The following is a 12,079-nucleotide window of genomic DNA, read 5'->3' as shown; positions in this document are numbered from 1 at the left end:
CCATAACATGCACAAGCGGTTGCGATTCACAGCCCTGAGACTGGAAGGGACCAGAACCGTGCCCACAGCGGCCATAGCATCCTTCAATAGCGGCCAATAAACAGCCGGACAATTTTCCACTTCTACCCACACAGGGCATTCACATTGCAGGAGGCGCTGGAAATCTGCCATCGGGCGCCATGGAACCACATGAACCAACCGACGATCAAAAAACAACGGCAGTTTAGACAGGAGAGCAGCACGGTGCGTCTCGTTTTTCAAGAGGACCTCAAAAAAACCTCGGGGTCCAACAAAAATCTCCTCAACACATTCCCCTTGTAGCAGACTCTGCAGCCATTGGCGAATACGGGAAAGCAACGGGATTCGACCAGTGAAGAAGAGTATCACCGCGCGATCATAAAATACCGAAAAGGAGCATAGGACAATTTTTGGGTCGACGGTTGCTTCCAGAACATCGTCTGGAGCAGAGTCAGAGAAGGCTTCCTGATTATGTTGAACATATTCACCAAGCAGAGTGTTGGCAAATTCCAACAGATGCTCCCAGTCCATCTCCTGAGAGTCCACAGAATCCGAAGTAACCTGCGCATAGGAACGATCCTGAGTAGCACCTATCTCTTCCGGTGCATGCTTGGTACGTTTACCCGCAGGCTGGATGTCAGGACCCGGGGGCAATTCTTCAGTGCACGGAACCATATCCTCCGGTTCCTCAGCATCAGAGTCCGGGCCAAGTGCTGCCACCGTTTGGTCTATGAAATCCATATCCAAACCAGCCATCGTGTATGACGAGCTGATCTCGAAGAAGGGCTGACCGACAGTGCAGAGCGGGACCGCTCTCTCTCTCTCCCTCTGCCTCTCTCTCTCTCTGTGTACAGAGCCGGGGGCACGCTATCTCGGACGCTGCCTCTCTGACGATGGTCAGGTTCAGGTTTTTACAGGAGCTGGGCGCCTCTGCACGAACGGAGTCTCGGGTGTACTCTGCAAGGACAGCGAATGAAAACGGAGCTTTACCTGTCACCGTGCAGGGGCAGAAGGGCGAACAAAGGCCTGGCGGTCTCCACGGCAGGACCGGACAGGCTGGGGTGCCGGGCAGGGGTCCGTTAGCAGCGTCCGGGGACAGGGCGTCAGTGGCAGGTGACCGTGGACAGGGTGTCAGGGACAGGGCGGCTGGCCGTGGACAAGGCGCCAGGAGCAGTACGCGCTGGTGGCTCCAGGGGCCGGGCGTCTGCTCCTGACGGCACCAAGAGCAGGGCGGCAGAAAGGGGGCGCTAGGGATTCCGCTGCAGGAGGCGACGGGCTGCCCTAGACGAGCAGGAAAGGCTCGTGCAGCTACAACAGGCGTGGGCACTCGAGACGGACGGGCGCAGCAACGGCACGTGCTGACGAGGGTCGCGGCCGTCAGTAGGCAAAGTAGGCGGAAGGTCCAGGCGATGGCAGGATGCGGACGTCCGGGCCGATACCCTCCACGCAGGTCCGGGGGAAGATCGCCCGCAACGCACAAGTGGTTCGTCGTCAGGTCACGGGGGAAGCAGATCCGCCATCGCGTCGCGTCAGTCCTTCTCCCTCTCTCTCTCTCTCTCTCTTTTTTTTCGTAAATCTCTCTCTCTCTCTCTCTCTCTCTCTCTCTCTCTCTCTGCTCACATGACAGAGAGCAGTCATTAACTTTTTCACTGCTACACGACTGAGTATGGCACATATCTCTACTACTGCCACACAGCCTACAAGAGTACATCATCATTGGACCTCATCTTGTGTAGGTGTCCCTTTGGATAGAGTAGTGGCACTTAGCCGGTCTAGGCACCCACTTCCACCCAGATGAAGGCCTAGACATCCACACCACAGACAAATTAGAGTCATCATTGAGCCCCACAGGAGATAGATGCCAAGACACCTCAACCATGCAGAGATACATCTCCTTAGAGGACAGACATCTCATTGAAGGAGAGTTTCCTTTTTCTACTTTTACTTTTAGATCATTGACATGTTTTCTTTCTATAGGACACTATTTAACTTTTTAGCCTTATAGGCATGTTTTTCATATTTTCTTATTCGAGATGAGAAACACACCATCATTGTATGTATTGCTTTGGTCTCATAGGCCACATTGGCCTTTTAGAGACGTTAATATACTCTTCCTTTCTTTCTCTCCCTCATCTTTGGCACAGACCATGGAAACTTCCATGCCATAGATAGTCTAGATTGGCACTAACCTCATCTAGACAACTAGCAATAGGAGGCAAGAAGAACTGTTGGTTTTCACAGATGGCTATTTGGATAAGCCTACATGGTTTGGATATTGACCATCTTTCACCTTTGGATTATAGCCTTGACGGCCCTACACTTTCTCTCAGCCGATCAAAGCTAAACCAAGTGACCAAAGCTGATATCTTGAGGATTGAGACAGCAAGGACATGGATCCATCCACCACTCCCTCTAGGATCGAGGATGGAGTTCTACAGGAGTCATTTATTGTGTCTCTCTGATGATGGTTTCACTATTCGGCCAGCATATATGGACACCCATCTCTCCCATAGCGTACGGGTTGCTATCGGACAGATTCGCACCTCCTTCATAGGCTTCAGATGGAGACAGGCAAATGGACAAATACCCTAGCAGAGGATAGGACTTGCCAGCTTTGTGGTCGAGAGCCTGAAACAGAGAAGCACTACATATGCAGATGCGCAATATACTATGACATACGAGGATGGTACCATTGCCTCTTCCGTGATGGATTTGGACCTCTTCATCGCGTCATGGAGTACGAGGACCAAAGATGCCTAGGTCTTTTCCTCTTGGAGCTCGAGAGGTGCCGAACTGCACTACTACAAGACAGGAGGCCAACTCATCCAGAAGGACACACATAGAGAGCAGTGACAGACTTCTTCTACAGAGCCGACCCTACTGACACTACTAGCCTAGCAGAGACAAAGCCACCCCGCTAGACACCTTACAGGCCACGCCGTGGAGTCACATTGGATAGAGCCATTTCCCTTCATCGAGCACGATGACCCCATCTACCAGGACCACGTCCAAGAAGGCCACACCATAGTCGGATCAGAGCCATTATCACGAGACACCGAAGACTCACCACCAAGCATATCAATGAAACATCTAGGGACCGCATCATAGCTGAGATCATGTGCAGATCTTGAGATCAACTACAGCCCATAGTCTCCACCACACTTTTTGTACATGGCTCTATCAAATCTGGTTCTCCTTTCCTTTCCTTTTATTTTCTATCGATGGAATAACACTACACATGGTTCAACCCTAGTATAGTCCCACTGTATAGTTATTTTCAGTATTGTTTCATAGGCCACCCACTTATTTGTAATGTTATCTTTACCTTACTGATGAGATGACATTAGACATGGATGTACTATGGTTCAACCCTAGTATAGTCCCACTGTATAGTTATTTTCAGTATTGTTTCATAGGCCAGCCACTTATTTGTAATGTTATCTTTACCTTACTGATGAGATGACATTAGACATGGATGTACTCTGGATTTTGTCTCATAGGCGACATTGGCCTTATGTAGACGTTAATATATCTTTCTTTCTTTCTTTCCCTCTCTTTTTCTATCTCTATGTCTATGTACAGCAGGTCGGTTGTCACTGCGGTCAGCGTGTCATCAATGCAGATGGCAGCAGACAATTCAGTACCTGCAGATCGTAATGGCAGCAGCAGACGTCTCTCTTTTTTTTCGTAAAAGGTAATTGTATTAATTACGAAAAAAGGTACAAGTTTTCATGATTACAAGATACACGAGGGCTCTAGGCCAACGTGTGTAAGATCCCAATACTAAGCCACACAAAAGTTACACAGGTCATGGCAAAGACCCAGAGGAAATTGCCATATGCCAGGGAAGCAAGTCCTCCCGAGGGAGCAAGTCCGAGTGCCGAATGAGATCTATCTGCCAATGCAAGGGACCTTTAAGCCGGGCAATGTGTTTCGGTACATTAGAGGCGGAATCAAAAAGAAAGGCATTCCGAGTGGTCCAATTGTGCCAGCATCCCCAGAATCTGAAAAAGTGAAACAAGATCTTCATATGCAACTGTGGCGGTGTGGGGTATATTGGCCGTACAAAAACCCAGTCGAAAGGGGTTAGAGAGGACCCCACCACTGTACGCCAAACCTGTGACAAGAACGACCAGATCTTCTTGGCCAGCGAGCAAGAAATAATCGATGCCGGGCAGATTCCACAGTAGTGGTATAGAAGAAACAATTGCCATTGGAGATTCGGCGCTTGGAAAGGGCCGAGGCAAGAGGAAGACCACCAATCATCACCCGCCAAAGAAAGACCTTACATTTGAACGGTGTCTTATTCAACCAGCCCTCCATCACCGTTGCCTTCCACCATGACTGAGATTTCCACAATCCCCATACAAAATTAGCTTTAACACCTAGCCATTGATGATCTTTAATCAGAAGATGATACACCTGATTAGCAGAGGCCTTTTCCAGACTCAACTGGCCTGCAAGGTCCCAGTCCTGCCAAGGACAATCCACCGCAAGGGCAGGAAAAGGTTGCCTGCCCTGAAGTACCAACAAAAGCTGCTCCCATAAGTCATGGTATCCACGCGGGATTCTGAAAAGTCTCCTGGCTGTACGAAACGATGCGAAGACATTACGAGTGGCAAGGGTAGCATCCGCAACTGAAGTCACACCCAAACGGGCCATGCGGTTAAATTTTGGTCAAAGCTCATGTTTGTCTTCCCATGAAAGTAATCTTGAGACTGCCAACAATTCCAATTGAAAAGAGTTAGTATGCAAGCAGTCCTCCGCTGGATGCCAACTCGCCTTTTGGAGCACCACTTTCCAAGAGCCGACCAAATGTAATAATAGAGAAGAGGAGGGGCTGGAAAACCAAGAGTCTACATTAAGGACATGCCGCCAGGAGCCCCGAATTTGTGTATTGCCATGCCGAAGCCCGCTGTCCTCCAGAAAATAACCGGCTATAATGGTCCACGGGTGATGATCCACGCACATAGCGCGAAAAAGAGACCAACGAAGAGCCAGCATATGAGTTTCAGCATCCAAAATAGTCCCACCACCCAGGCGTTTGGAGGTACATGTATGTGACCACGAAATCCACAAAATACCTGCGTGCAATGAATCCTTCTTCCATAACATGAAACGAAAAGGGTGAGCGAGAGCCTTAAAAGTAGTAGGAATCCAGGGCAGCAATGGCAAGAAATATGTGAGCATTGGCAGCATAATTGTCTATGCCACTTTGAGGCGGACATGAAAGGGCCACGCTTGCGACTTCCAATACATAAACTTAGCTGCCAGTTTCTGTGAAATCCACTCCAGTAGTTGCTTTGGCTGAACATCAACACCCAACGGGTACCCAAGATGCCTGACAATGGAGCCACGGGGAACAACCTGACCCTGCCAGCCCAATGATTGTAAATCCGACTCCGTGCAACTAAGAATGGCTGATTTGAAGGTATTGATGCGAAGACCCGAAGCATGACCAAAGAGTGTCCAAACATCTAATGCCTTGCGAATGTTGTCCTTGTCTGCACGCAAAATCATAAAGCTATCATCAGCCAAAGATTGGCTAATGAAGTGCTGCCCCAAAGGAAGAGACAATCCGGCCAGCTGATCAAAAGCTGCCATTGAAGATAACATTGAAAGAACCGGGTGGGTCACCAGGGCAAAGAAGAGAGGACTCAAAGGGTAACCCTGTCTCACCGAGCGTGCAAGGACAAATGGCTCTGTAACCCCACCATTGAGCATAACACGCGAAGAAGCCTCAACACTAATGGTGTAGATCAATCGGGACATCCGAGTACCAAAACCCATAGCCGACATAAGTTCAGCAATGAAAGACCAATCTAAATAGTCAAAGGCCTTTTCCAGATCCAATTGAATCAATACCACTTCCTGACTAGAGTGCCTTGCATAGTCAATGGCCATTTGCACATTTAAGATATTACCCAGAATGTTGCGGCCCTTAATGAAACCATATTGAAGAGGATGCACAATAGCTGGAAGGTGCTTGTGGAGCCTATTCGCCAGGACTTTGAAAAAGATTTTATACATCGAGCCCATCAATGAAATTGGCCTCCACTGTTGCAACATTGACGGCGAAGGAACCTTTGGAAGCAGTTTGATAAGGCATTCTTTCCATGAGGAAGGCATGACCCTTGTTTCCCAAACCTGCTGAAACATAGCCACCAATGGCTTCACCAGTTGGGTAGCCGAGCTCTCAAAGAATTCATTGGTGAGACCATCCCAGCCAGGGCTTTTATCCTTAGGCAGATGTAACAAAACATCCATAACCTCCTCGCAAATATCTGCCTCCAAAGTAGCTCGCATATCAAGTGGAATCTGATGGCCGACCAGATCATAGAAGACTGAACGTGCATACGTAACCTGGTCAGAAGGCGATGGAGAAGAACCAAGAAGATCCCGAAAATACTTCCTGCACATATCGACAATGGTGTGCGGATCAGTGACCATGCGACCCTCTGAATCTTGAAGTCTGGTCATATTTTCTCGAGCAGGAGAAGCATGCAAGGCGCAAAAGAACTTATGAGTCTGACAAGCATTATCTTGCAAATTGTCAGTCAAATTGTGCAATTTGGCCTGCTGATAGGATTTCAACTGAAATTCTTTAATAAGATCGGCCAAACGCTACACCAGAGATAATAGAAAATCATCATCTGGGGTATCCACCAGTAGCGAACGAACCAAAGCCAGTAAGCCTTCCGCTGCATATCGACGCCACCGACAAAGAGAGGCATGATGTATCCCATACTGGCGAGCGACCCATTGCACATTAGAGAGCAATCGTTCAAAAGAAACTGTGCCCTCAGAGGCAAAGTCCAATAAAAATCTCTCAATCAATTGCTGCATATAGCCCTGAAAGATTGAATGCTTCAAATAAGAGGAGTTGAAACGTAATGGAAGTCTATCCAACAACTGCATAAAAGGTGCAATGGGATGTGCCAGTATCTCAAGCTGGAGAGAGAAATGGTCGGACAAGGTATATTGCTGCAAGACTTTCATTTCTAGCATCTCAAGAAGAAAATCATCATCCTGCATGATGTACATTCGGTCCAACAGCGACCATGTAGATGCATACTGTGCGGAATGGAACGTAAACCTTGGAGATGAAGGTTGTAACCAAGACCATAGATCTTGCTTAAGTGCCGCAAGAGCAAAGGCATTCCACGCCCGACTTTCCGGAGCATCCATCACCGAATGTCCTGAAGTGGATTGTGAAGAGCCAACACACATATTGAAATCTCCCATCAAGAAACCCCTTCTGCCAAGTGACATGGAGCTCTGCAAAGTCTTCCAAAGATCCCGGCGAGATAAAGGATCGTTCGGAGCATAGAGGCCCAGCAACCATAAGATCTTTCCTTCAAATAAAATTTCAATTACCACAAAGCGGCCCTGTACATCGTTTTTAATAAGAACAGGCTGATATTTCTCATGGACAATCATAAGCACACCAGAATAATGCACAGCATGTGTCCCTGCATAAAACAAGCGAAAACCATGGCAATCCACCACTTTTCCTGCTTCATCGTGACTCTTGTGCTCCACCACACACAAGGCATCCCACTGATTCTCATGCAAGACAGTCCACATTGCATGTTGCTTATGGCGAGAACAAATGCCTCGCACATTCCACGTGGCTATCTTCATATATCTGTAAAAAGAAAAATCAAGGAGGAGGCACCGCTTGCCTCGATTTCACCGTGTCTGCTAGAATTTCAAGGATACCATCATCTAGAAAATCAGCTAAGACTACAAAAGAATTCGGCCGGCCAGCTTTAGAGATAGATGCTAGAATTTCAAGGATACCTTTTTTGGGACGTGCCTCTATCCAGTCATTGCTACGGGAATCCAAACCCAAAACTTGTTGTTTACCTTTATCCAAAACACTGGATGGTTGGGTTTCCTCCTGTGAGGGAGCATCAAGCACCATGTCATCCCTGGGCGGCACAACATGCACGTTATCTGAAGACAGTTGCCTCTCTGGACATTCGGCCATAAAGTACCCCAATTTACTACACGAAAAGCAGTGTCCCGCAAAATTGCCCCATTTCAAGTGAAAATGCAAAGGATGCATGCCAGAGCAATTAAGGCGCAGCCACGCAGGCCTCTTCCTGGTAGTATCCCATAACATACACAAACGGTTTCTATTCATTGCCCTTAGGCTTGGGGGGGACCAGCACCGTTCCCACAACGGCCATGGCATCCTTTAACAATGGCCAATAGACAACCGGGCAATTTTCCACCTCAACCCACACCGGGCATTCATGTTGAAGCAGGCGCTGAAAGTCTGCCATAGGGCGCCATGGCACAACATGGACCAAACTGCGATCAAAGAACAATGGTAGTTTGGACAGGAGCTCAGCCCGATGCTTCTCCGAGTTCAGCAGTACCTCATAGAAGCCTCGAGGCCCAACAAAAATCTCCTCAACACACTCCCCTTTCAGTAAATGGTGCAGCCACTGGCGAATATGGGAAAGCACTGGGATCCTGCCAATGAAGAAGAGTATAACTGCACAGTCATAAAACACTGAAAAAGAGCGCAGGACAGTTTTCGGATCCACCGTTGCCTCCAGAACCTCTTCAGTTCCCGCATCAGAAAAAGCTTCATGATTATGCTGGACATAGTCGCCAAGCAACGTATTGGCAAACTCCAGCAAATGCTCCCAGTCAATCTCCTGGGAATCCACAAAATCAGAGGCCACCTGAGCATAAGAACGATCCTGATGACCGATGGTCTCTTCGGGCGTATGCTTAGAGCGTTTACCCACAGGCTGAAAGTCAGGAGCAGGCGGCATCTCCTCTGTACACGGCACCATATCTTCCGGATCCTCTGCATCAGAATCCGGACCAAGAGCAGCCACCGTTTGTTCAATAAAAGCCATGTCCAGGCCAGCCATGCTTCTCTCTGAGCAGAGGCGGGACTGCAAAATCAGTGCACCACCCGGCTGCAGCAACAGGACTGCAACGGAGAACAGGACCGACACGCGCAGATGAATCGGGGTGCCGGGCAACGGGTCAAACACGGGTGTGGCTTACACGCGGCTGCGGCAGGCCTGCACGCTGACGCAGAGCAGTCAACGGGGCAGGCGCCAAGGGGTCAGGCACAGGCGGTGCAGAGTTGCAGGGCGCTGCAGGTACCGGTGACGGGCAGCGTTTGACAGGCGGGGCAGATGTCAGGCGTGAGGCGGGCAGACGTCAGGCGTCAGACGTCAGACGTCAGGTGCAGCAGGTAGAGGCGAGGGGGAGCGTTCGTCAGGCGTGGCAGACGTCAGCGTTTGACGAAGGCGGGCAGACGCTAGGTGTGGACGAAGGCGAGCGCAGGTACAGTCGACGTGGCAAGCGTGACAGGCGCAGGTACAGACGGGCGACGGCTGCTGCGACAGGCGTACGAAGGACAGGTGCAGATGGGGGCAGGGACAAACGGGCGCAGCGACGATCGACAGGTTCAGCGGCTGCACCGAGGCGACGACCTGGACGCTAGGTCACGGGATCCGCCATCTCCCATCCTCTCTCTCTCTCTCTCTCTCTCTCTCTCTCTCTCTCTCTCCATATGTGCACCAGGGAGTTCCATCTACCTTAGATGCAGCTCATCCGTCACGAGCTCCATCACCCAACAGGCCCATGGGATGCACTAGACTAGACTTTGTTTATTTTCAACTTGTACATGATATTGAGACATGAAGTGTGGTATGCTGATCTGTCTCATACGCTCATTTGGCACTCCAGTAGATGTTAGTACGTCTTTTTTCTTCCTCTCTCTCATAATGATCTTGTTTTACTCTTCGGATAATTGGGAAACCACCAACCAACGGGTCTCTCTCACAATGATCTTGTTTTACATTCAGGATAATTGGGAAACCTTCAAGCAATGGGCTTCTTTCTGATGGTAATTTCCCTTTTTAGTTTTCTTGGTAGCCAATGTTGTCTATACAAGTGAACCTGGTTAGGTATGATGTGCACAAATTAATTATTTCGTGTTCTGGTGTGATTTAAGCAGTCACATTGGAGGAGTATGAAAGACACAAGGTAAGTATCCATTTTGCCATTTGGTGTCTTTTAACATTTGAATCAGAAGCATCAGAGAAAATATCCGCAAATTTGAGATGCCTTTTAGATGCATTCCATGTTTGACAGGAAAATTTAGAGGGTTCTCTTGCAAAGAGAGCGAAACATTTTTTCACTGAATGTGCGAGAGTTACTGCAGGTTTGAATTGTGTGTGATTATCGCAGTGACGAGCCAGGGATGGCACTCTTGAGACTGACTAATTGTTGATTGCACTTGATGTAGGCATCAAAGCCTGGGAGTCTTCTTGTTTGGAAGTTTTTGGAAGATTGATGACAGAATCCGGAAAGAGCTCAATTGAAAACTATGAATGTGGTACGAGAATTTCCTTCTGCACTCGAGAGGATCTAAGCGAGCTGAATGTTCAGATACGTCCAAATAAAAATTAGTATTGCAATTTTAATGTGCACAAGCATGTAGTACTGGCTGGAATACGTGTTGCTGAGATAAATTAGATATAAGCAGAGCAGTCGTGTGTACCTGAAATGACTAGAAGGGCTCCTAGTATTAAAGCAGATCTTCCCCAAAAGTACTTCCCATACCAAAATTGCTCATGCATCTCATTTTAGATGATCAAGTTTGCAGAAAATCAGCAGCTTTCAAGAATTCTTGGGAATTGATGGATGTTCCCAGTCTACCACTGGATTTTCATTTGAATCCTTGACCTGCATTGGAATTTGGGACAGGTTGTAAGCCCATGATACAACTCCTGAGTATTGTGCTGAATGCCCCCGGAGTTTTTGGAGCCAGATTCAGTGGAGCAGGCTTCCGCGGCTGCTGTGTTGCACTGGTGTCCTCAGAATCAGCTGCGGCGGCTGCAAAACATGTTCAGGAAAAGTATCGGCAGGTGCAACCGGACCTAGCAATGCAACTGGAAGATGGATTCTCCGTGTTGATTTGTGATTCTGCGGATCATGCACGCGTTCTCTGATCAGAGAAGGATCAGCTCCCAAACAGTTCCCAAAGATGCGATCAACATATCTACTGTGTCACCAATTCCTTCCAGAAGAGCATCCAGTTCTATGCAGAAGATTTGTAATCCTCAAAACAGGGTATTTATTCGAGGACACCATGCAGTGAGACTGATCTTGGAAACATTTATCGCCATTTATCTATCCTTCACCTGAAGCTCTTATGCAGTGTGCTACGTAGGTGTGACTAGGTTCTTTAGACCACACATCTATGAAAACTTGGGACTCATAGTTATTACAAAAGTCAAGTTTCACTATTTCCAATAGCTATAATTCCCATTTGATTATCGTCCCATGGAGCAATCTTGTCTTTTCTTTATAAAAATCACATCAATGCATGCTCTTCTTCACCTACACAAACATGTACCTATTAGCTTAGAAATATTCGTTGTTCTGAGAATGTGTCTCGGAAACGATACCACTCTTCTTGTTTAAGTAACATTGTTAATCAAAGTAGAGCTCAATCTACGAGCCAACAAGGACACATTTGACATGTGCAATGAGAGACAATGCGGGATTGAAAAGTAGAGTGCAAGAATGATTAATTACTCATGAGTTGAAGTCTATTTTACAAGCAAATACAAAATGTTAAGAGCCAAACCAACTATTGAGAAAACGACCATCTAAAATATCTCTACCCATCTAATTGGTTTCAACAAACTTGGCTCCCATTTCCACCATAATGGAGATAGTTGCCTATGCTGTTAGATTTACACTAACTAGCACAAGGATAATTTTTAGCACTTCCCTTTAGACTTGTTCCATTTCCCAATAGTCTAATACTTTGACTACTAAAAGAAAAATGTCTGCTACTACTATCAAACTACTACTCCAAGTATGTCTGCTTCATTTTACAACTCAGCTATTATTCTAAGTATACTTGCATGGTCTCACAACTTCGATACTATTCCAAGAAAGCATTGAGTTGAACATCTTGGCTACTAAGCTACTATTACAAAGGTGCTTTAGCCAAAAATTGTTAGAAAGGGAGGGAGGCTTTCTTACCACTACAAAAGGAAAGTCTAAAAAT

The 12,079-nt window shown here is 47.5% G+C and overlaps 1 protein-coding gene across 5 annotated transcripts in view; it reads left to right on the top strand.

Annotated features, from left to right (window-relative positions):
* GALAK (galacturonic acid kinase) overlaps positions 1-11,582 on the top strand; it is a 139,323-nt gene extending 127,741 nt beyond the window's left edge. For 2 of the 5 annotated variants that reach the window (XM_087693853.1, XM_087693852.1), the window contains 5 exons: positions 9,861-9,901; positions 10,010-10,041; positions 10,150-10,219; positions 10,304-10,393; positions 10,765-11,581. In XM_087693853.1, coding sequence (XP_087549979.1) covers positions 9,861-9,901; positions 10,010-10,041; positions 10,150-10,219; positions 10,304-10,393; positions 10,765-11,009 — 478 coding nt within the window. In that variant the 3' untranslated portion in view covers positions 11,010-11,581. Of the gene's footprint in view, positions 1-9,860; positions 9,902-10,009; positions 10,042-10,149; positions 10,220-10,303; positions 10,394-10,764 lie in introns of all 5 variants that reach the window. The other 3 variants (XM_087693854.1, XM_087693850.1, XM_087693849.1) reach the window with 3 other exon arrangements.
* The last annotated feature ends 497 nt before the right edge of the window (positions 11,583-12,079 follow it).

This window comes from Lygodium microphyllum, chromosome 15 (genome assembly GCF_053477565.2).
Source record: "Lygodium microphyllum isolate KBCC chromosome 15, Lygodium_microphyllum_v1.1.10, whole genome shotgun sequence".
Lineage (NCBI taxonomy): Eukaryota > Viridiplantae > Streptophyta > Polypodiopsida > Schizaeales > Lygodiaceae > Lygodium > Lygodium microphyllum.
The sequence above is the reverse complement of the archived record's forward strand: the minus strand, read 5'-3'. Positions and strand labels throughout refer to the sequence as shown.